A 26276-nucleotide genomic window follows, 5' to 3' on the forward strand; every position below is an offset into this window, starting at 1 on the left:
CATTTGTGCGTGTGTGTGATGTCCTATACTCCCAATGTCTTTCTGATGTCACCTCGCACCCCAAGTCAGTCCGTGCTATAATTACGCCCCCGCTACAGCTTTGCTTTGTTCTCTCTCTCGCAGCCGGGGGATGACATTTACCCGCGAGATGAAAATGGAAAGTTCCTTTATCACAAGACGGATCTCTGTGCTACTTGGGAGGTAAGGAAGAAGGCTACATGAATAGTAATGTTAGTAACGTAATATCGGTGAGTGGATTGTTTCACGCTGCTGTGGATTTGGTATAACGGCTGATTTCCGTTGTTAAGTAGAACCCGGCTTCAGATATATTTAACTTGTTTTGCTGCTGCTATATCATTTGATTAGTCAGTCTGTTTCTGGAGTGCCGGGAGGGGGGGAGGGGTACGGGCACTAATTACCCGGGCCTGGACCTCTTGGAGTGGCCGAGACCAAGAACTGAGGGGGACAAATGTCCCTCATTGCAGCGCACGGTTCAGCATCTAGGCACTGAGCATAGTATATACCATAATCTATTTCCTGAGAGGGCCCCGTGTCTGTCTCAGTGGCCCTGGTCTGGATCCATCTGCACATCGTATAAAGGGGTAAAGCAATAAAATGATCCACAAACTGAAACATTGGCTTCACACGTATGTGTATATGTGTAGAGGACCCGTGACCTACTCTACACACACGTCTGCATTAAGCAGATATTTGATCAGACAATGAAAAATAAATATATAAATAAAGCAGGAGTTCGTTATTGTACGTTACCGCTTTATCCTTTGTTCTGTAACCACTTTTTCAGTTTCCACCTGTCTGAGCAGATAGCAATACTTCAGATCCGAGTGTGAACACCCCACGAGCACAGCCGGGGGCCTGGGAATAATCCTGTTGTGCAATCATAATGCAGGATGTCCTCCAGATCTTCCTGCATTGTCCTACGGATTAGTGTCACAAGATCTTCTGCCCACGGGACATCCCGCACCCAGACTCATCATATTAATGCCTAAGCTATTTGATATCTGCTTTGTTTGTTTGTGTTTTATCCCCAGCGTGTTACAACCTGTACATTGTAATTAGGGTCTTATCCAGACTGTACTATTAATGCATTTTTTTTTTTTCATAAATGTATGAGAGACCTGCTTTCATATTACCAGTTTGTTATTGCAGACAGACCTGTGTCTGGTCATCTCCAGATTGGACTACTGTAACCTCCTCCTATCGGGCCTGCCTGACTCCCAGCTCTCTCCTCTCCACTCTGTCCTCAATGCTGCTGCCCGGCTCATCTTCCTCTCCAAACGTTCTACATCTGTCTCCCCTCCTACAAGCCCTACACCGGCTCCCCTTCCCCTTCAGAACCCGATTCAGACTCCTCACTCTTACATACAAATCCTTTGACCCAATCCTCTCCCATTTACTCCCACCCGCCCACTTCTCTCGACAAATGCCGCCTCTCCTGCCAAGTGATTTACTTCCTTCCACTTCCGCCTCCAAGATTTTGCCCGTGCTGCTTCCTACCTCTGGAACTCTCTACAAAACTTCAAAACGGGTTCTCAAGACCCACTGCTTCATCAAAGCCTTCCAGCTCTCATCCTCACCCGCTGCTCCATGTTCCTTCCTCACTACCCCATCTGTGTCACCCCTGTCTGCCTGCCCCTCCCCTTCAGAATGTAGGATCTCACGAGCAGGGCCCTCTTCCCTCATGTGCTTCTCCTTCCCTCGCTCATACGATCGTCTACTCCAAACTCCCCACAAGGGCACCTAACACTTGGTTGCTAACGCCCTGCTGCTTATTTGAGTGTTATGATCGCTAATGCAGCAATGTGTATAAACCTTATCCTTGTCCTGCATTGTTTTGTACTTTAAGTCGCTGTTTTCTTGTTTGCGCATTTGTTTATGTACTTTGCAAGGCGCTGGGGAACCCTTGTGGTGCAATATATATAAAGGATGATGATAATAATGATTGTTACGCAAACCATGATGTAATTAGCGCAATGCAGAAATGCTTTCGGTCATTAAGGTTTGGTAAAGAGTTTTCTTTCTGTACTGTAGGCTTTGGAGGAGTGTAAGGACGCCGGCCTTGTGAAATCTTTGGGCGTCTCTAATTTTAACCGCCGGCAGCTGGAACTGATTCTGAACAAGCCTGGACTGAAACACAAGCCCACCAGCAACCAGGTGAGACCATGGCAAAATCACTATGGGGGCCTAGCCATCATCCCTTTTGTACCCGTTACACTGGCGATAACACCTGTTAAGTAACGGCCTCATTAGTTATCAGAGCCCCCCGCCCCCTCATGTTCAGCAAAATCCAAAAGCTGAAAGCTTTCGTAGTTTGTTTGCGGCGAGTGACACCATCTTCATATGGTGTCAGTGTCCGATGGCCCGCTTCTTCCTACTGGAAGGAATTCTGGATGCCGAAGAGGGATCCAGCGGCCCTCTCTGCGCATACGTGAAATGTGTACGCACACGCGCACCTACACAGTCCAGCAGTGTAAACTTTCACCACAAGTAATTATTAGAGGTGGTGTCCGTGATGAGGACCCGTGGGACAGCTGCTGCTTTTCAGAGCAGCTGTCCCATTACCGGAGCACTACTGAATTACTTGCGGCGAGCCGAATACTTAATTAGCCGGGGGACTATTATAATGAATAGGCCCCTCTATGAATCATCACACTGATGCACAGTTAGGAGCAGAGCCAAAAAATTACTAACTTGGATAGAGCATGTGGCACTGCACTGAGTACAGACACATTTATTTCTCTATCTGATGTTGGTTGTGATATGATGTATTTGGCGTAAAGCGGCAAACTGGAACCGAAACATCTACTCGTAGGACATGTAGAAGATCCAGCAGGGAAACTGGTTATAGTCATACACAGATTAGTGCAGCAATTCCACCTCACGGCTGAGGGTCTTCTCAGCCCAGTGCTGAGCCTATTTTTTTATGTTTGCACCCAGCCATCACATTCGAACATCGATATCGGTAAAAAAATATTGCAGCAGCCACACACAAATTACACCTTTGTTATTACAGGTTGAGTCTCCCCATGCTTGGGACCAGCGGTATTTTGGATAACGGAATATTCCGTATTTTGGAATAATTGCATACCATAATGAGATATCTTAGGAATGGGACCCCAATATACACACACAATGCATTTATGTGTTATATACACCTTATACACACAGCCTGCAGGTAATTTTATGCAATATATTCAATAATTTTGTGGCTCAAGCAAAGTTTGTGTACAGAAATGAAATTAATTTATGTTTCATATACACCCTACACACACAGCCTGATGGTAATTTTATACAATATTTTTTAATAATTTGTGCCTTAGACAAAGTTTGTGTGCATTGAACCATCAAAAATCAAAGGTTTCATTATCTCAGTCATGCCAAAATTATTCCGTATTTCGGAATATTCCGTATTTCGGAATATTTGGATATGGGAGACTCAACCTGTATTAGCAGATGTTACATTTTCAGAAAATACTATCCGTCTTTTAGCTCTGACTAACACTGTTTTCAAACACAATATTTAATTTGATACGGAAATGACAAACTGTACTTCTGAGTAACGTTGTGGCTTATTCACTACTGTAATCACCTACGCTGTCCACATGCTTCTCTGTGAAGTGACGGCAGCCATCTTGAGTGCTGAACCAATACTCCTGAGAATACAACCAATCATTTCACTAGGTGCCAGTGACATCACTTAGCACCATGCCAAGGACAAGTCTTTGGTTTACCCCTTTAAAATGGCTGCAGGGAATGGTCTACTGTAGAATGCAGGAAATACTTTGCATTGCTAACGCTACCTTTGTTGGCGCAGGTGGAATGCCATCCCTATTTCACCCAGCCTAAGTTAATGGAGTTGTGCCAAAAACACGACATCGTCATTGTGGGTTACAGTCCGATTGGGACATGTCGTGATGAATCATGGTAAGGGGTTACAATTCACTTTACAGTAAGTCCAGTCTATAAATGCAACAATTGCTGTTGGAGTTTAACAAATAATTAATGTGTTTAATCTTACGTAAAAAATGTTTTTCACAAAGGCTCATTGATGACATCACACAACTCTTTTTTTTTTTTTTTTTTTAAATCTTTATTACATATATTTGTGGACCACGAAGGAGGTGTGCTGAGGGAGGCGTGTTAAAATGTAGCTCCTTGGAATGATGGCTCAGATCGGGCAGATGAACAAAAAATTCTACACTGACCTGTAACAATTTGATTTATTTTGCAGGTCAATGAGATAAAGAGTGGGTGGGCACTTATTTTTTTTGGGGGGGGGGGGGGGGGGTGGAAATGATCTGCTATACAGAATGGGGACACAGTCTTTGATTATCCACAAAGCAACTTTATTTTATCACCACCATTGAGGAGCCAGAGATCGCATTTCGGTCTGTACTTCTCATGAGACGCATTTCGCTCACTTTGTTGCCTTCTACATGATAGCACATTACTAGCTACCAACTGCCACTCACTCTTACCATTCACGTAAGACCTTAATGTAGCTAAACCGTGCAGTGTTTTAGGAGCAAAATGTAAGAGCTGAAATTGGTGACTGCAGTGTTAGTAGAGTTAACTTTGACAATGCGTTATGACATTTTGCATGTTTTCAATGGGTATCCAAAACCCCACCAAGCTGGGTCATTTCTAAGGGCAGTTACAAAGGCCGATGAGTGTTGCATGCCGCTGGAAATGTGCCTGGCTTATAAGTAGGTGTCATTGCGCAGAGAAAGAAGCCGTGCGATTTCTCCTGATTCTTAAATGAGTGTGTCCTCTCTGACTTTCGATCCTACCTGTAGTTATTAGGTGCCCTTTACAAATAGCAGAGCACAGCCCCATCTAGTGGTTGTGAGCAGCCACTGCCTTTCACTTGTTGAATTACAGCCAAGCAATTTCTCTTATTACATTTGAAAGATGCATTACCTGGCAATCCAGATTGGTTTTATTTTATAAGCGAATCCCATACCTTGTGTTTTTTTTGTTTTTTTTTGCAATTCATTTTCAAAGACTAATAATAAGATTTCTGGCAAATTATTGTTGATGGCTTTTCCGTTTCATTGTGGTAGAAAAATAAGTCTACTTTTCAAACAACACACATTCCGCATCGCTACTACTTCCCTTACTAATACTATCATTTACCTCTAACTCCCTACACGGCACCTAACACTTGGTTGCTGACACCCTGCTGCTTGTTTCAGTGTTATGCAGCAATGTGTACAAGCCATGTCCTTGTCCTGTATTGTTAATAACGGTTTGTCTTGTGTGCTCATTTATTTATGTACTGAGGACCTGATTCAGACCCGGTCGCAAGTGCTGATCACTAGCAACCGGGTCGATGGAGGCCACAGCGCATGCGCACGTCGGAGCCGGCTCCGTCGTGCGCATGCGTGAGACTCGGCTAGCGACGGGCAATCCGTCGCTCCGGGTTTCGCACCAAAGGGGGCGTGCTGTCGATGTTGAGTGACAGCTCGCCCCTTTGGTGGGCGGGCTGGGGGGGTGGCTGCCCAAACGGAGGCATGAGAACGCCTACCGTTTGAGGGCGGCCCCACTGACATCACGAGCTCTGTTTGAGCTGAAATCTCTCTGGGGCTTGCGGCCATGAGACCCTACCACAAGGGTCTCGTCGCAAGCCCGATGGTAAGACCATCGCGACCATCATCCTGGCCGCTCGCTATAGCTGTGGGTGGACACCCACAGCTATGCGAGCGGCCAAGAGGCCGCTCCAAAAAAAAAAAAGCCCGGCCCTGATTCCGAGCGAGCGCTCCGTCAGAGGGTCCGGCTCTGAATCAGGCCCTGAGTAAGGTGCTGCAGAACATTTTGTAGTGCCATATAAATAAAGGACAATAATAACAATAATATATGAAACCTGTTCATAGCTCACATATAGTACTTGTTACGTACCAGGTATAAGGTGAGTTAATCGGGGTGCTTTTCCACGGGCTCAATTTGAGCTTTATTCCCTTCAACAGCTCAATAACAAAACTTTCAAAAATGCTTTATTGATCCCTATTCCGCTCACACAGAAGCACAGACACAGCTTGCAGGACCTTTCCCTGAGTGGAAATGTCCTAAATTTATATACAGACCTAAAGAAATAACCTTTTCTCTTTGTGGCCATTACCTGACTGTTGGGGCTTATTCTGCTTTGTGCGCTTCTGCTTTCGCTTTTCCCTACGCCCGCGGCGGTGTACTCGCTTTCATATGCTAATGCGACAATCTGCCAAAGCAACTCGCAAATCGGTGTACCGGGCTAGATGCAGGAGATCCGCCAGAAACAGGCTTCACTTCCCCATTCGCAAGGCTCAGACGCGTGGATATATGGATACACGCCCACAGCACGTCCATCAGAGACAGCTGCTTGGTACTCGCCGCCTAGAAACGTCTACTTAACCTTGGTCATTGCTTACACACAATGCGGCACGCGTGCACCCACTTGCAACTTCCGACACAAATATATATACACACACACAATGATATATTTGTCGTAAAGCTGAATCTCTTCTTTTAAGTCATGAAGGGAAGTGAGAATGACATTTTCGTTCTTTTAGGGTGAATGTGTCCTCCCCTCCCCTTCTGGAGGATCCTACCTTGATTGGCATTGGCAAAAAGTATGGCAAGACCCCAGCCCAGGTGGCCCTGCGTTTCAACTGCCAGAGAGGGGTCGTGGTCATTCCCAAGAGCTTTAATCCAGAACGAATCAGAGAGAACTTCCAGGTAGGAAAACACAAATTTGAATGAAATTTAAAGGAAGACAAAAGCAAAACTATTTTTGTATCTGGATGTTGTAGGCTCTATATCATAAAATGGACTGCTGATAAAAATGATGTCATCACATTGCAATGTAATGACCGTTGGTATGATCTCTGACCACTCCCACCAGTGTCAGTGGTGCACAGGAGAGAGTGAGGGGGGAGGGGCAGAGAGGAGTGGTGGGGAGAAAAGTGTAGGGATGGAGAAGAGAGAAGGGGGCTAGAGTGAAGGAGGGGGATATAGAGAAAGTAATATGTGAGGCTTCTGTGAGTCTAATGCAGGAAAATCTGGTGTCAAGCACATCCCTATATAAAAAAAAGTTCATAGTTATGCTGGATAATACAGTTTACGGGGAGAACTTGGAATAGGATTTTACCTAAAATTGCAGGTTGAATCCTCAGAAACACACTGTTGACAAATATGTTGTGTATCACAGGTTGTTTTTTTTTTTTTTTTTTTGCTAGCACCATAAAAAGAGACTGTAGATTGCAGTGATTGTTTTAGGCGGTTACAGATTTTGCTAAGGAAGGGCCTTTTGTTCACAGCATATTTGTCAAATTGCAGTCACCGTGGGATTCTGCAGTTTCAACAGGTGATTGCAGGCAGAAGTCCTATTAAGTGTCACGAGCTATCATAAGTGGGGGGTGCGATCAGTAGTGTCGTGCAGTGCTCTGTGGACGGCGCCATGTGTATATATGTGTGTGTGCTATGTTGCGCTTATATGAAGAGATAATAGCAACACCAGCGGATTTGCATACACACCAAGCAGTCCAGGTGCATAACCAGGTGCCAGGTGTATTGAAGTGTAGTAGTTACTGGTACAGCCGTACTATCAGTTATACACTGGTTGTTCCGAATTAGAGCGGAGCTTGTGCTGAGCTTACACATCACCAGCCGGTGGTGTATGTAGGTAATGGAGCTTGTATACACAGGATGCACAGTACAAATAGGCCAGCATGCAGGACATTTTGGCAGGGTCTCAGGAACTATGTAGAACACGTCAATATTCCACTGTGGCGCTCATACACAATGACAAGATGACACTGTGCATGCGCAGTAGACCAAGCGGTGGCCATCTTGGTTAGGTGAAATGCTTCACTTAGGTAGCAAACATGGAGGCAGCTCAGTAACTCACTCCATATTATAACACCAGGGCCCCTGCATCTGGTTAACATCATACCTCCCAACTGTCCCGCATTCAGCGGGAAAGTCCCGTTTTTGTGGGACTGTCCCGCTGTCTCACCCGAGGACCGCAGTGTCCCACGGTGGGGGGAAGCATACAACGCTGCTCTGCATAGCAGAGAATAAATGCTGTGCGCACAGCATCTATTCACAGTACTGGGGGAAGCCCAGCATCTCTGAGAGCCGCCCCTTAGTGATGCAAATGGGGGTGTGCCGCGAGGCCACGCCCCTTTCATATAGACCACACCCCTTTACGATCAGGTCACATCCCCTTTTCGGACGAGCGCGCCTCCGGTGCGCGGAGGTCCCGACTTTCTGGGTACAAAAGTTCGGAGGTATGTAGCATGGTGCCTGGAATGGCGACCTGCAGCCAGTATCACTGCTGTAGTGCCCCCCGGAGCATCATTTGGACTCTCGGGTTATGCAGCCTTTCCAGTGTGTCCTCAGGACGCTCTAAGCAGTGCTGTATTTCCCTATGCGCGCCATCATGATGTCATGCATTCATGGGGCGGGGTCAGCACAGGCCACACTGCCTCCCTGTTACGGCACTGGGAGCTATTTCAGTACATTAAAGCGCACATCTTTTTTAATTTGTAGTGGAATTTCCTTTTAATTGATCTTCTACAATACATTTTGTTGCCATGTAAATAGCTTTACTCTCACTATGCTGTATAGTCGTTTATATCAGTTATGCTGATGTAAACGTGTGGCTAACATTACTTATATATGTGCTTTATATTCTACAAACACCTTGTTTTTATTTTGTTGGAACAGAAGAATTGAACTTCTGAAGTGAATGCAAATCTTTTATCCTTCTTTCCCCGCCCCCCTCTGTAAATGCAGATTTTTGATTTCTCCCTGACTGAGAAGGAGATGAAGGACGTCGAGGCTCTGAACAAAAACATCCGCTACGTGGAGCTTCTAATGTGAGTGTGGCAGCCGGGCAAGTGCAGGAGTTTTATTGGGAGGAGGAGGGGGGGAAGTATCATCGCTCTCTGAAAATAAATATTGTCACCTCATACTCCTCACAGAAAAATAAATATTGTCACCTCATACTCCTCACAGAAAAATAAATATTGCCACCTCACATTCCTCACAGAAAAATAAATATTGCCACCTCATACTCCTCACAGAAAAATAAATATTGCCACCTCCTACTCCTCACAGAAAATAAATATTGCCACCTCATACTCCTCACAGAAAAATAAATATTGCCACCTCATACACCTCACAGTAAAATAAATATTGCCACCTCATACTCCTCACAGAAAAATAAATATTGCCACCTCACACTCCTCACAGAAAAATAAATATTGCCTCCTCACAGAAAACTAAATATTGCCACCTCATACTCCTCACAGAAAACTAAATATTGCCACCTCATGTTCCTCACAGAAAAATAAATATTGCCACCTCATACTCCTCACAGAAAACGAAATATTGCCACCTCATGTTCCTCACAGAAAAATAAATATTGCCACCTCACACTCCTCACAGAAAAATAAATATTGTCACCTCATACTCCTCACAGAAAAATACATATTGCCACCTCACATTCCTCACAGAAAAATAAATATTGCCACCTCATACTCCTCACAGATAATAAATATTGCCACCTCATACTCCTCACAGAAAAATAAATATTGCCACCTCCTACTCCTCACAGAAAATAAATATTGCCACCTCATACTCCTCACAGAAAAATAAATATTGCCACCTCATACTCCTCACAGAAAATAAATATTGCCACCTCATACACCTCACAGTAAAATAAATATTGCCACCTCATACTCCTCACAGAAAAATAAATATTGCCACCTCACACTCCTCACAGAAAAATAAATATTGCCTCCTCATACTCCTCACAGAAAAATAAATATTGCCTCCTCATACTCCTCACAGAAAAATAAATATTGCCTCCTCACAGAAAACTAAATATTGCCACCTCATACTCCTCACAGAAAACTAAATATTGCCACCTCATACTCCTCACAGAAAAATAAATATTGCCACCTCCTACTCCTCACAGAAAATAAATATTGCCACCTCATACTCCTCACAGAAAAATAAATATTGCCACCTCATACTCCTCACAGAAAATAAATATTGCCACCTCATACACCTCACAGTAAAATAAATATTGCCACCTCATACTCCTCACAGAAAAATAAATATTGCCACCTCACACTCCTCACAGAAAAATAAATATTGCCTCCTCATACTCCTCACAGAAAAATAAATATTGCCTCCTCACAGAAAACTAAATATTGCCACCTCATACTCCTCACAGAAAACTAAATATTGCCATCTCATGTTCCTCACAGAAAAATAAATATTGCCACCTCATACTCCTCACAGAAAACGAAATATTGCCACCTCATGTTCCTCACAGAAAAATAAATATTGCCACCTCACACTCCTCACAGAAAAATAAATATTGCCACCTCATACTCCTCACAGAAAAATAAATATTGCCACCTCATACTCCTCACAGAAAAATAAATATTGCCACCTCATACACCTCACAGTAAAATAAATATTGCCACCTCATACTCCTCACAGAAAAATAAATATTGCCACCTCATACACCTCACAGTAAAATAAATATTGCCACCTCATACTCCTCACAGAAAAATAAATATTGCCACCTCATACTCCTCACAGAAAAATAAATATTGCCACCTCATACTCCTCACAGAAAAATAAATATTGCCACCTCATACTCCTCACAGAAAAATAAATATTGCCACCTCATACTCCTCACAGAAAAATAAATATTGCCACCTCATACTCCTCACAGAAAAATAAATATTGCCACCTCATACTCCTCACAAAAAAAAAAAAATATACAAATATGAAGAATTATATATAATTTTTTTTATTTTGTGCACAGAAAAGCATTGGCATCATTATAATATGTTAATTTAAGGCGCAAAGATGGATACTGAAGATATTTTGCAGCGGGGAACCGCGTTAACCAGTAAAGGAGTTTTGATCATTTTGTGTGTTATTTAGGTGGAGCGATCATCCAGAATATCCCTTCAAGGACGAGTACTGAGCGACCAGTGGCGTGCAGGACGCCGCGTCTAGGACATGGTGTGATACTGTAGCTGCGGGTGGCCCTCCCACCTACATCGAAGAAAAACAAAGACGGATCAGGAAAGGAATCACCTCTGTTCCGTCAGACGTGCGACCAGCTCTTTTGGCACTGAATGACTTTCACAGCTGTTTTATATCACAGATACCTATTTGTATTTACAACTGAACAGTTATATTTTTAAACATATTCCACTTTTTGATTCAATATTTCTTCCGACTTGTTATCTCCCGATTCCTTGTCTCACTTTATAAAATAGCTACATAGTTTATCTGGTACCGTAGTTTATTGATTATTCAAATATATAACTGTGTCTTAGTCCTGTACATGGTCTTTAAAAATTAATGCAACAGAGCGGTGGTGTGGGTAGGTTACATGTAGACTTCTATTGCCAGATTAATGTCCCACAAGTGCCTCAGCTCACAGGCTATTATCACACATCATTATAGCAGCTTATATACACAGTCCTCGTCACCTAATATCGGTGCCTGATGCCTCATAGCATTAATGTCCCACAAGTGCCTCAGCTCACTGGCTTTTATTATCACACATCATTATAGCAGCTTATATACACAATCCTCGCCTCCTAATATCGGTGCCTGATGCCTCATAGCATTAATGTCCCACAAGTGCCTCAGCTCACAGGCTATTATTATCACACATCATTATAGCAGCTTATATACACAGTCCTCGTCACCTAATATCGGTGCCTGATGCCTCATAGCATTAATGTCCCACAAGTGCCTCAGCTCACTGGCTATTATTATCACACATCATTATAGCAGCTTATATACACAGTCCTCGTCACCTAATATCGGTGCCTGATGCCTCATAGCATTAATGTCCCACAAGTGCCTCAGCTCACAGGCTATTATCACACATCATTATAGCAGCTTATATACACAATCCTCGCCTCCTAATATCGGTGCCTGATGCCTCATAGCATTAATGTCCCACAAGTGCCTCAGCTCACAGGCTATTAACACACATCATTATAGCAGCTTATATACACAGTCCTCGTCACCTAATATCGATGCCTGATGTCTCATAGCATTAATGTCCCACAAGTGCCTCAGCTCACTGGCTATTATTATCACACATCATTATAGCAGCTTATATACACAGTCCTCGTCACCTAATATCGGTGCCTGATGCCTCATAGCATTAATGTCCCACAAGTGCCTCAGCTCACTGGCTATTATTATCACACATCATTATAGCAGCTTATATACACAATCCTCGTCACCTAATATCGATTCCTGATGCCTCATAGCATTAATGTCCCACAAGTGCCTCAGCTCACTGGCTATTATCACACATCATTATAGCAGCTTATATACACAATCCTCGCCTCCTAATATCGGTGCCTGATGCCTCATAGCATTAATGTCCCACAAGTGCCTCAGCTCACTGGCTATTATTATCACACATCATTATAGCAGCTTATATACACAGTCCTCGTCACCTAATATCGGTGCCTGATGCCTCATAGCATTAATGTCCCACAAGTGCCTCAGCTCACAGGCTATTATTATCACACATCATTATAGCAGCTTATATACACAGTCCTCGTCACCTAATATCGGTGCCTGATGCCTCATAGCATTAATGTCCCACAAGTGCCTCAGCTCACTGGCTATTATTATCACACATCATTATAGCAGCTTATATACACAGTCCTCGTCACCTAATATCGGTGCCTGATGCCTCATAGCATTAATGTCCCACAAGTGCCTCAGCTCACTGGCTATTATTATCACACACCATTATAGCAGCTTATATACACAGTCCTCGTCACCTAATATCGGTGCCTGATGCCTCATAGCATTAATGTCCCACAAGTGCCTCAGCTCACAGGCTATTATTATCACACATCATTATAGCAGCTTATATACACAGTCCTCGTCACCTAATATCGGTGCCTGATGCCTCATAGCATTAATGTCCCACAAGTGCCTCAGCTCACTGGCTATTATCACACATCATTATAGCAGCTTATATACACAATCCTCGTCTCCTAATATCGGTACCTGATGCCTCATAGCATTAATGTCCCACAAGTGCCTCAGCTCACTGGCTATTATTATCACACATCATTATAGCAGCTTATATACACAATCCTCGCCTCCTAATATCGGTGCCTGATGCCTCATAGCATTAATGTCCCACAAGTGCCTCAGCTCACTGGCAATTATTATCACACACCATTATAACAACTTATATACACCGTTCTCGCCACATAAGTTACCTGTATCCAATGTCTCACAGTTTTCCCATCAGCGCCTGAGCTTATTGGCAAATTACATTCATAATGAACAATTAGGGGAGTGGCATTCCGCATTTATTATTCAATCATTCTGATTTTTATGTTAAACAGCATTTGGTATATTCCATAGCTACAGACCAGAAGCTCATACGCTGACATGTATCCCCAACACTCTGGGAGGTTTGAGGGAGAGGGTTGGACCAATGTCTGTAAAAATGTAGTTTACTTGGAACTAGTGACAATACCTCACGCCTCAGTCATGTTACTAGTTCACTAGCTCTACTAGTAAATTCATAGTCTATATCCCCATTAATGTTGGTTCAGCCCTCAACATGGCTGCTGCCTCTGTGCCAAGGTGACGAGGGCACCGTGACAGGGTGAAAAGGGCTGTTCGTACACTAAAGATGGGTTATTAGTGATAACATTCTGCATCTGCTAGTCTCTCCTTACCATGAAGGAAGCATTTTACATGAATACAGACTTTCAAAGTGTTACTGTTTTTATCTAGTAAAGGGGAAATCCGCATTAATAATGGCTAAATCACTGTGTACAGTATATTGTATGGACATTCTTGCACCATTGTACTTTCTTACAGTTCACTGTTTTTTATTTTATAAAGTATTGTACTTTGTACAAGAGTCACAACCTACTATTCATAAAATAAAACCCAGTTTCTCGGTAACTTCGGCATTTTGTTCTGTGTCGTGTTCTCAAAATTGACTTGATGATGGGCGCAGACACTAATGTAAACAAGTCTAAATAGCTGGGATGCCCGGTGTTGCCCAAATTGAAGACTGGACCCTGAAGTACACCTGCAACCTCCATTATTTTACATATGTCCTCACCTATAACCTGGATAACTATGCAAATTAGGAGTACATGACCGTGCAGGCAGCATATCCTCGTACCGTTTTATTATGGGGTATATTAGGAACAGACTGACTTACAGAACCTAAATCGGTATCGCTTCCAAAATCACTTGAATTTCAGAAATCTCTGCAGAACAGAGGGGGTGATCCAGCTGCGGCTGGCTATGCTTATCACAGCTGCTAACATGATATGCAGCATCGGAACATCTGCAATCGTTCGGCCGTGCATAAAGGACAAATAGACCCGTTTGCGTTCCGTTTGGAGTACTGGTTAAGGACCTCATTCAGAGGCGGTCGTTAGTTGCAAGCGGTCGCGCTGAATCAGGGCGGCCGCTTGCATCCTGAACGACCGCCTCCTTGTCGATCGCTAAGCTGTGGGTTAACACCCACAGCTCTAGCGACCGACATGGGTGATGGCCGCGATGGTCAAGACCATCGCGACCATCGGGGCTTATGACCAGACCCTAAGGTTGGGTCTGGGCACTCGTAAGCCCCAGGGAGCTTCCTGCTCTGCTCGAGCAGGAAGTTCCCCACCGACATCAGCAATGATGTCAGTGGGGCCGCCCCCAAATGGCAAGCGTTCCGGCGGGAACGCCTCCGTTTGGGCAGGCACGACCCCTGCCTGCCCTCAAATGGGGCGAGCTGTCACTCACCATCGACAGCTCGCCCCGTCTGCTGCGAGACCCCTAGCGACGGAGCGTCCGTCGCTAGCCGGGTCTTGCGCATGCGCACCACGGACCCGGCTCTGTTGTGCGCATGCCCAGTGGGGCAACACCTGGTCGGTTGCGAGCGCTCAGCGCTAGCGACCGACTCTCAATAACCCCCCAAGTCCTCATGGGGCCCTCAGATAGATACTGGTTTGGGGGAAAAAGACACACCTAAAACCAGGTTGGAGTACTCTGGGCCTCTCCGTACCCACTGGGCTCAAAGCCAGAGCACGTGATGTTGTGGAGACCTTAAGCCTCCTGTTTTGTTGATACGAGTCTCACCATCAGGCATGAATTTGTCTACTTCCATTACGTATTTGTAGTAGCGATAGTTTCTGTTGAGGGTGTCGATGGCTTTCATTTCTTCCGGGCTGAGATGGAAGTCGAACACCTGATGTGAGATAAAAATAAAAAAAAAAGTGGAACGTAAACTCCTCCTGCAGTGTCACGTAGCCGTACAAGACAATATATAGCTGGAAGCCTGTAACATTCCCGGGATCTGGCCACAACAGTATATGTTCTAGGTTAAGGTGTTAATGTCTTCAAGGGTCTAGTTACTAAGCAGTGTTAGGAGAGAAAATGAACGGTGATAAGGTATCAGCCAATCAGCTCCTAGCTGTCATTTTTTAAACACAGCCTGTGAGATGTCAATTAGGAGCTGATTGGCTGGTACTTTATCTCCGTTCACTTTACCTCCATCCAAGGCTTCGTAAATAGACCCCAAGGTGAATGGAGATAAGGTACCAGCCAATTAGCTCCTGTCATGTCACAGGCTGTGTTTGAAAAATGACAGGAGCTGATTGGCTGGCACATTATCTCCTATGTAAGCTTAGTAAATAGACCCCTTAGTCCCTTATTCACAAGCAAACGTATTCACAGTGACTACATAAGGGTTAATTTGCCCATCTTCTTTAATAGTGAATATGATCCCTAAAAACAATATTTATGTGCTCACCTGTCCGTATTGCTACAAACATCACTATATAAAGGATATATATATATATTACTAACACCGGGCCTGATTCACTAACTGTTCACAATTCTGCTTATCCGTACGCACCGCAGTTGCTAATATCAGCGGTGCTACATTGAGAACGCAGCCTGACTTAAGGACGCCCACTTCCCCTTACATCCGTATACTAGGGGAATATAGCGAAACAATCGGTAACATGGGACCGGTATACACACTTGCACAAGCCCTGACCTTACTCAGAAATCGCTACCAGCCACGCACGCTATCAGTGTTATGGCTGCTTATGGCCAAATTTATGAACGCCCCTGCGACAGTGTTGAAACGCACTGACACGCCTGGGTTCCCCCCCCCCCCCCCCGTCACCGCCCACACACGGCACTTCCTGTCAATCACTCTGCTCTGGGTTTTTGTAGCTCCTGCAACCGCAATTCTGTTCGCATACGCAGAATGCAAAAATCAACTGATAGCGTGCGCCTTAGCAACTGCGATCCGTGATGAATCGGCCCACTGTCTAGGCATTAGAAGGGATGGTTAGGGTTATGCACCAGAAGGGAGGGTTAGCGTTATGCACTAGAAGGGATAGTTAGGATTATGCACCAAGAGGGAGGGTTAGGGATAGGCACTTACCGGAGGGTTAGCATTAGGCACTAGAAGGGTTGGTTAGGGTTATGCACCAGGAGGGAGGGTTAGGGATAGGCACTTACCGGAGGGTTAGCATTAGGCTATAGCAGGGACGGTTAGGGTTATGCACCAGGAGGGAGGGTTAGGGCTAGGCACTTACCGGAGGGTTGGGTTAGGCTCTAGAAGGGATGGTTAGGGTTATGCACCAGGAGGGATGGTTAGGGCTAGGCACTAGAAGGGATGGTTAGGGTTATGCACCAGGAGGGATGATTAGCGTTAGGCACTAGGAGGGAGGGTTAGCATTAGGCACTAGAAGGGAGGAAGGGTTAGGGCTAGGAACTTACCGGATGGTTAACGTTAGGCGCTAGAAGGGATGGATAGGGTTATGCACCAGGAGGGGGGTTTAGGGCTAGGCACTTACCGGAGGGTTAGCGCTAGGCACTAGAAGAGATGGTTAAGGTTATGTACCAAGAGGGGGGTTTAGGCACTAGAATGGATAGTTAGGGCTAGGCACTTACCAGAAGGTTAGCGTTAGGCACTAGAAGGGATGGTTAGCGTTAGGCACCAGGAGGGAGGGTTAGGGCTAGGCACTTACTGGAGGGTTAGCATTAGGCACTAGAAAGGACGGTTAGGGTTATGTACCAGGAGGGAGGGTTAGGCACTAGAAAGGACGGTTAGGGTTATGTACCAGGAGGGAGGGTTAGCGTTAGGCACTAAGAGGGATGGTTAGGGTTATGCACCAGGAGGGAGGGTTAGCGTTAGGTACTAGAAGGGATGGTTAGTGACCGTTTTGCTCCAAAGGTTTAACTCTGCCACGACAGCCAATCAGAAAGAGGATTTCTATCTCTCTAGAGCAAATCACACGATGAGAGAAAATGTCTGATTGGTTGCTCCGGGCTAGGGGCCTGATTCAGCACGGATCGCAGCTGCGTAATCGCACGCAATGAAGCTGCGAAAATATACTAATTCCTGCCACCGCTTGGCCAGCATAGAATCGCCCACTGCTGCCTTCTCACATCCGTAATACCTCGCAGTCCTGCGTATACATCGTTACCAGCGAAGCACATCCGCCCATCACGCACAGTTACATCAGGTCTGACCCGTCGCAGAAATCGCAAGTCTCTTCGTACGCAGTGAGTACACAAGCTGCGTAGGCAATCGCAGTGGCTAATTTATGCACGCCCATGCAACGGCGTTCCAACGGACAGACACGCATGCGTTTCTCCAACCACTCCCCCCGTCACCACGCCCAAACGCTGACGGCCTGTCACTCACTCTGCGATGGATTCCTATCTGTATGCATAATCGCAGTGCGATGTATGCGCAGTACTGAGCAATCGGCCGTTCTGCGTACGTAGTTGCAATTGCGATCGCTGCTGAATCTGGCCCTAGGTACAGAATTCAGTTTGAGCTCTTATTCCTGTATATAGTTCAGCTGGGGGAACTGTTTCAGAGTTGTACGCTGTTCCGATGTTTACAGAGTTGAGCGATTATCGGTAAACTGCGCATGTCTAAGTCGCAAAGCGCATGCATCAAGGCACACATTTGTAGTCTCTCGCGGTGTCTTTTTCTTTTACTCGCAGTGTGATTGACAGTCAACATTTGGGGGAGGTAACGGAGCGACAGCGAGGAATGCAGGCATTTTGCGAACGGTTTGGGTGTGTGCGTCTGCGATCCCATATGCAAGAAACATGGCTCCAGTGTCTCAATACCCACGGCCATTCTGCGGGATCATAGGCTTACTCCCATGCTACAATCCAGTGATCTGCGACGAGTGATGCGTCTTTGTAGGTAAGGGGGTGATTTTCCGTGTAACAAAAATATTATGTGTTCATGAACACTTTATAATATACAATAAGTAAAAACGGGGAACTCTCATTATGGGGAATTACTGTGTTGCAAACATAGAAAGCAAAGGGAAAACATTGATGATTTTACGGCATACTTCTCTCCATTCATCCAAGTTAGTAACTCGGAAGATGGGATGGATCGTCACAGAGATATGGCCAGGAGATGTTTTATGCCTTCTAGGTGGAGGTTTCCTATGTCAACCAATTGGATTCTAGCTATCAGTTTATATAATGCACTTTATAAAAGCTTGAATCTGATTGGTTGCTGTAGGCCACACCTCCATGGTGTCATGTAGTGAACATCTATTGCTGTGACATATAAGAGAAGGCAAGTCCGGATCCTTGGCCACCCCTACAACGTAATCAAATTATATTTTATACGTGATAAGTTCTTACTCCTGGGCGTAAATTGTGGAGATGTTGCCCCTAGTAGTAGCAACCAATCAGATTCTATTTAACATTTAAATAGAACCTTCTAGAACAGTGGTTCTCAAACTCGGTCCTCAGGACCCCACACAGTTCACATTTTCCAGGTCACCCAGCAGCCACACAGGTGTAGTCATTACTCACTGACACATTTGAAAAGATCCACAAGTGGAGCTAATTTTATCACTTGTGATTCTGTGAGGAGACCTGGAAAACATGCACTGTTTGGGACAAAGTTTGAGGACAAGTTTGAGAACCTGTGTTCTAGAAGATAATAGCTAGAATCTGATTGGTTGCTATGGGCAACATCTCCACCTCTAAAAACTCTCACCTTAGTATATTTACCTTCTACACTAAGGAGACGCCTTTTTGCTGCCACCTCATGGACAGTTACTGTATGAAAATACGGGGATGGGGGAATTTATCAAAACTTTCATAAAGGAAAAGTGGATGTTGGCCACAGCAACCAATCAGGTTCTAGCTATCATTTGTCTAGTACATTCTGGAAAATGATAGCTAGGTTGCTATGGGCGACAATTCCACTTTTCCATTTTGGAAGCTTTGGTAAACCTCCCCTGGACCTGTGATTGTGCGGAGGGCCGTGTAGTTTGTTCCCACTCCCTTATTACCAGACTGTGCATTAGTACAAATATGTCCATGGCTGGATACACTTTCCAACAAAACGTACACTTAATTCCTTCTCAGAGGACTGACCTCATCTCCGTCGCATGCTGTCCAAATAGCACGTCTCCTTGTAAACTGAAGTTGGCCAACTCTCATTGGACCTCCCCAGTAATCCTGCACCTTTTTCCTGCTCGGAACATGTGAGGACTTTAACTCTCATCTGGATCCACTTAAGTCACAATCAAAGGTGAGTTTAAATTAAATTGTTACTATGGCAACATCTAATGTTCTCAATACACTGTTCGCGTTATTTATTCCGGTTTCTCCAGCCTGTCAGTCCCTGAAGCTCGGGCCGTCAGCCGGCCAAGGACCGCGTGAGTGGTCACCACTAGTCAGGGAAAGGGGCTTTTATTATTAAAAGCATATTTGCCATGATTTATGATGTAACATTGCCTACAAGCTATTATAAAAATTAAGCAGTCTCTTATGCGTGTTGGGGGAGCGATCATCGTGATCGAACCCCCCTCCCTGATATGAGCTTGGCTGAGTGGCTCACAGCGCCCCCTTCCCCAGCGCACGGCGCTGCAACTATGTTTTTTTCTTCTTAAATGGGCGTGACCACGCCTCCCGCAATTAGGCCATGCCCCCTTCACCCAGGCCCGGCCCTTGGCAGTCCAGGCAAGGTGTGCGGTCCAGGGGGGACCCGCACACCCAATTAAATATACTTCCCCCTCCGTCGGCCAGGCGCTGGCTGCAGAAATCACCGGGAAAACGGCCGCTCTGGCCATTTTCCCGGTGATTCGCGCATGCGCAGTAGAGAGGTCCCGGGGACGCGGCTCAGGCGCCATTTTCCAGGAGAACCGTGCATGTGCAGTATACTCTGGCAGAATGCCAAAGTCTACTGCACCGCCGGAGAGGAGGGGGCCCGATCGGAGCCTGGACATGGGCCCCCTCCTTGCTTAAAGCGCCTCTGACTATGGGGCCTATGTACTAAGCCTTGAATATGAAGTGGGTGGAGATAAAGTACCAACCAATCAGCTGTTAATTGTCACTTTACCGGCTGTGTTTGAAAAATGACAGTTAGGAGCTGATTGGTTGGTACTTTATCTCTATCCACTGTATCTCTTTCCAAGGCTTAGTACATAGAGCCCTGTGTTTGCTTAAAAAAATAAATATATGTATATATATATATATATATATATATATATATGTGTGTATATATATATATATATATATATATATATATATACAATGTGTTAGAATAATTCATACCTACTGTATTTTCCCAATTTGGCTTCTGAGAGATTCGGGGAGGGCAAGTTCCATCCAGGAGGGGCGAGGGCCTGGCGACATTAATCGCGTCATCGATGTCTCGCTACCCATGAAATAATGCCACAAACTGCAGAGATACGTTACAGTGTGCGGCGATTCATAGTGAATTGAGTCATCATGTCCCCCCCTACCCACTTCATCCAGGAACTGGGACCATCTGGCGAAATTCGTGAGTCTCCTGGAAATTTCCATATGGAATAACGAATAATGTTTTTTTTCATATTCTTATTGCGCCAGCTACTGTACTCTGCTTGTGTTGTAGTTGTGTTATGTTGTTAATATATTAATGACCCTCTTTTCAACTACCTGGAAATGTCCTGAATTACCTGCTGCAGTCAGTGCTAACAGGAAGAGAGCATAACATTTCCTAGTAATCCTGTTCTAGGTTTCATCATAGTGCAGTAACCCAGGTCTGCCACAAGATGGAGCTGCAGTTCCTACCACGGATTCAGTATGGGTTGCTAGACACTTACCTCCCAACTTATCCTGGGCCAGGGACGTGTCTAGTGCTTATGAACGCTGTATCCCTTTCTCCTCCGCCATTCGTGGAGCTGGCGTGCTGTGCAGAGCAGTGGCAAAATGGGCAAAACCACCTATCATTCTCACCATCAAGACAACGGTGCAAACGGTCGCCACACTTAAGTGCTTTGCAAAAAAATGATTTAGCTTAGAGATAGGTAATGTGGTCTAGCAGCTATGGCAGAATTACATCCCAGCAACTCAACCAGAGGACCTCTGGGCAGTGGGGCATGCTGGGAACTAATCAGTCTCAGGCCCTGGTTCTGCTGCATCCTGTGCTTATCTACTAAAGGGGCCAGGATGAGGAGATTGCCCTCCTCTGCTATCTGTACATGCGAGCCCCAAGTAGGCCATTGATGGGCGCCGTTTCACAACCTTCGATGGATCGGGCCCAATGGCAAGTGTCTTTGCCATACATGGCATGAGGCCACCATCGATTGCTTCGTGTCATTTTTTTTTTTTGCTAACATGATGCCTGCAGTGTTACTGGGCCTGATTCAGAGATGTCTGCACTGCCAGCGGTGCTACAGATAAACAGGTCACTTAAACGCTAAATATAAGCAAAGCTGTGACCATTGGTTTAATAAAAAGAAAGGTTCCACTATATCACATTTTAAAGACTTCATTATATTGCTATTTTGATGACGTCAGACCTTTAGGCGCGTTACGCTACCTGTATGTTCTGCCGGATGCGCTCAGGGCTGAAGCTCTTCACAATGGCCACGCAGCCCCTCTGTACGGTATAGCGGATGGCTACCTGCGCAGGGCTTTTCTGGTATTTCTCACCGATCGATATGAGGACGGGATCTGTCAGTAGACTCGGGCAGGTATGATTCGCCCTGTAGAACGGAAACAAATTTGCAGTTGACCATTCGGTGAGCAAAGTGTTATTAAAGGGACCACGCACATTTTTATTTTTTTAACCACTTAATTGACAAAACAAATTTCCATAAACCGCTCAGAAATTGTTGTTTCATTTTATGATTGAAGTAGGTCAAGAACATCTATTTATAACTTATCCCACACAATTATATTTAAACATAATATATATATAGTTTTTTTTAAACATTAACATGGTTTTTTGTTTTTTAAATACCAGTCATCGATATATGGGACCATCGATGTTCGGAACATCGCGACCACCTCCGAGCAGCCGCCAGGTACATGGGGCTGTGGGGTTTATTTACATTTCCCCGGCGGCTGCTGCTCTTTGCAGCTGCCGGGTGGGGGGGTCCCTGTCTTGTCTAGTAACCACCAGAGAATGCTGTCTGTATTGTAAACTAGCCACCAGAGAATAGCTTCTGTCTTGTCTAGCAACCACCAGAGAATGCTGTCTGTATTGTACACTAGCCACCAGAGAATAGCTTCTGTCTTGACTAGTAACCACCAGGGAATGCTGTCTGTATTGTACACTAGCCACCAGAGAATAGCTTCTGTCTTGTCTAGTAACCACCAGAGAATGCTATCTGTATTGTACACTAGCCACCAGAGAATAGCTTCTGTCTTGTCTAGTAACCACCAGAGAATGCTGTCTGTATTGTACACTAGCCACCAGAGAATAGCTTCTGTCTTGTCTAGCAACCACCAGAGAATGCTGTCTGTATTGTACACTAGCCACCAGAGAATAGCTTCTGTCTTCTTTAGTAACCACCAGAGAATGCTGTCTGTATTGTACACTAACCACCAGGTAATAGCTTCTGTCTTCTCTAGTAACTACCATAGAAAGCTGTCTGTATTGTACACTAACCACCAGGTAATAGCTTCTGTCTTCTCTAGTAACCACCATAGAAAGCTGTCTGTATTGTACACTGGCCACAACAATGGGAAATGTGCACTGATTACCAGAATACACACTGCTGAGATAACAGTTGGAGGAATGTAGGAGTATACATTTCATCATATTGGCCTTGGGTGCTAAATCAGCATACCTGCTAATGAGTACAAAGGGTTTCTCTCATTTGGAGTATCACACCTAAAATCTGCAAAAACACATTTCAAAATAAACCCTTTCGCAGTGACTATAGCTAAATGCAATCATGTCTGTGTGTATTGCAGTGCTCCTCATAGTGCTGATAGAAGAAAGAGAAGGTCATCATGTCGGTGTGTCTGACCTATCCCTTCACATTAATATGCTTTGCAGTGCTCCTCATAGTGCTTGCAGGAGCAAGGCCATCACGTCTGTGTGTCTGACCAACTCCTCCACATTAATATGCATTGCTGTGCTCCTCATAGTGCTCGCAGGAGAAGCAAGGCAATCATGTCTGTGTGTCTGACCAACTCCTCCACATTACTTGGGTTGCAATAGTGACTAGAAGTTGGAGCAAGGCGATCATGTCTGTGTTTATGACATAACCAATAAAAGCAATTATTAAAATAAAATTACTTCTGGCATTCTGGGGATGGGGTCTCCAGATAAAAGATCCCCCACCTCTATTCAGGTACAGACAGCAGCACAACACGAGCAGCCATTTGTAGTGCTGACATAGGCCCTGATTCAGAGCCGGACGCTCTGACCAGAGCGCTCGCTCTGAATCAGGGCCCTCCTCCATTAAAATGGAGCGTCCTCATGGACGCTCGCATAGCTGTGGGTCACCACCCACAGCATATACGAGCGTCTAAAAAGATGGTCGCGATCGTCTTGACCATGGCGACCATCGGACTTGCGACGGAAACCCTGCGGTAGGGTTTCCCAGCCACAAGCCCTGGAGTGATTTTGGCTCTATCAGAGCCCAAATCACTCCCACTGACATCACTAGTGATGTCAGTGGGGCTGGCTTCAGACGGTAGGCGTTCCCATGGGAACGCCTCTGTCTGGCAGGCACGCCCCCGGCACGCCCACCAAAGGGGGCGTGCTGTCAGTCACCATCGACAGCACGCCCCCTTTGGTGCGAGACCCGGAGTGACAGCTTGGCTGTCGCAGTCCGGGTCTCGCGCATGCGCACGACGGAGCTCCCTCCGTCGTGCGCATGCGCAGTGGGGAACATCGACCCACTTGCGAGCGTACTGCCGCTTGCAAGTGGGTCTGAATGATCCCCATAGTCTGTGGGTTCAGCATTAAGTATAGTGTATTACTATCACCAATACAGCTTTACCAGTGACATTAGATTTGGCAATTACTTCTGAAAAACTTGATACGTTCTGTCATCTCCACTTACATATGCCGGCGCGGGTGCGAACGCAGTGCGCATTTCCACTCGTGGACGCATGCCTCGCGCCAACCATGGCGCAATTTGCTGTGCTCACAGCAAAGAAGTAGCAGGACACATCTGTAGGTTTAGATGTTACTCCTACGGAATGATTCAGCAAGGATTGCAACTGCGATTATGCACGCAATCGGACGATTGTTGCGTTCTGCATATGCATCTCATTGCGCTTGTGCGAACCAGTCACTGTGATCGGGACTGCGGTGACTATGCAGACCCATCGCAGAGTGATTGACAGGAAGTGCCGTTTGTGGGAGGTGACGGGGGGTGGTCGGCGAAACGCAGGCGTGCCAGGGCGTTTGAATGCTGTTGCAGGGTCATGCATAATTTACCCACTGCGATGCCCTACGCAGCTTTGCCTTTCACTGCGTGCGCTGAGGTTAGCAATTCCAGATTAAGATCAGAGCTTGTACAAGTGTGTGTGAGGCTGCGATGGTACTCCATGTTACCCATGGTTTCAAAGTCTTGCTAAACATTACGGACGTGTGTAACGTAAGATGGGCACCCCTATGTCGTGCTGAGACGGCATAGTGATCATCGCAGTGAGACTGCGTGTGTAATCTCAGCTGCGATCGCAATTGCGATCCGTAGAGAATTAGGCCCTAGGTTCCTATAAGCCACATGTTCTCAAACTCGGTCCTCGGGACCCCAACCAGGGCATGTTTTCCAGGTCTCCTCACAGAATCACAAATTATTACACCTGTGCACCTGCTGGGTGACCTGGAGACAACGTGACCTGTGTGGGGTCCTGAGGAACGAGTCTGCCGTAAACTGATTTATTATAACATCTCTCACCATGTGGCGGGTGCTGGCGATCCCATCACCCCATAGCACACAATAACGATGTCCTTAGATTTACAGAACTCCATCAGCTCATTCTCTGTCAGGTACGGGTGACATTCTATCTGCAAGGAGCAAGACACAAAACAGGCTCGTTTGTCACTAAACACAGGTGTCTCCTATTACCTATATAGGTTGTAAGCTCTTTAGCCCAGGCATTTATTTAATCTTATTTATGTACTGTAACTGTGTGTGTGCTTTTATCTATGTAGTTATGTGTTTAAGGCTACTTCCATAGACTTTCGTTCCAGCACATTAATTCTCTTAAGGTGCGTACACACTGGGCGATTAAAGTTGACGACTGAACAACAACGATATCGTTATCGTTCAGTCGTCCACTTTATCGCCCATTTTTAACACCAAAACGATGAACGATAATGACGATGCGCGTTCGTCATTATCGTTCATCGGGTAATCATGCAGGCCAATCTGACAATATCGTCAGGTTGGTGCATGCTGGGAAATGGGGGAGAGAGCCCAGCGCTGAATGATATTGTTAATGATATCGTTCAGCGGGTGTGCTCAATGTCATGAATGGCACTGACACACCCTGCCGGGGACACACTAGACGATATCGCTCAGGGAGCATATCGTGTATGTGTGCGCACCTTTACACTTTCATTAGTCAAAACGTCCAGTAATAAATTTCCTTGAGGAAACAGCTCAGGATCGACTTTCACACCCATCTATTGCATTCTGCCTGCATTTATTATTACACCATTGTAAAAAGCATGATTGCTACTTCTTTTTTTTATACTTTACTAATGTCTTTATTTACTTTTTCATTTATTTAAATAAATGTGTGTACATAAAAATAGAAACACTATAATATATCTATACTTTACTACAATTATTACTTTTATTCTTCTTTTCATTATAAGATTTCCTGCTGCCTCCATTCCACTCCTCACATCATGTCAAATGCAGTCCTGTCCTCACTGACACATCACTCATCTCCTGCTATACTCTGTGCTGCTGGGGGACCCTGCTCCTTCCACT

The 26276-nt window shown here is 45.3% G+C and overlaps 1 protein-coding gene and 1 pseudogene across 2 annotated transcripts in view; one reads left to right on the forward strand and one right to left on the reverse strand.

The window, feature by feature from the left end:
• Window positions 1-13995, forward strand: part of LOC148473963 (aldo-keto reductase family 1 member D1-like) — a 48508-nt gene extending 34513 nt beyond the window's left edge. The window contains exons 4-9 of the mRNA XM_088459287.1: window positions 124-201; window positions 2053-2175; window positions 3836-3945; window positions 6567-6732; window positions 8794-8876; window positions 10966-13995. Coding sequence (XP_088315413.1) covers window positions 124-201; window positions 2053-2175; window positions 3836-3945; window positions 6567-6732; window positions 8794-8876; window positions 10966-11008 — 603 coding nt within the window. The 3' untranslated portion in view covers window positions 11009-13995. The remainder of the gene's footprint in view (window positions 1-123; window positions 202-2052; window positions 2176-3835; window positions 3946-6566; window positions 6733-8793; window positions 8877-10965) is intronic.
• Window positions 10808-26276, reverse strand: part of LOC148473964 (uncharacterized) — an 83356-nt pseudogene continuing 67887 nt past the window's right edge. The window contains exons 12-15 of the transcript XR_015872944.1: window positions 25233-25342; window positions 21908-22073; window positions 15172-15280; window positions 10808-11079 (exon numbers count right to left, since the gene is read on the reverse strand). The product of XR_015872944.1 is annotated as an uncharacterized LOC148473964 (transcript). The remainder of the gene's footprint in view (window positions 11080-15171; window positions 15281-21907; window positions 22074-25232; window positions 25343-26276) is intronic.

This window comes from Taudactylus pleione, unplaced genomic scaffold (genome assembly GCF_031769625.1).
Source record: "Taudactylus pleione unplaced genomic scaffold, aTauple2 ptg000903l, whole genome shotgun sequence".
NCBI classification, from domain to species: domain Eukaryota; kingdom Metazoa; phylum Chordata; class Amphibia; order Anura; family Myobatrachidae; genus Taudactylus; species Taudactylus pleione.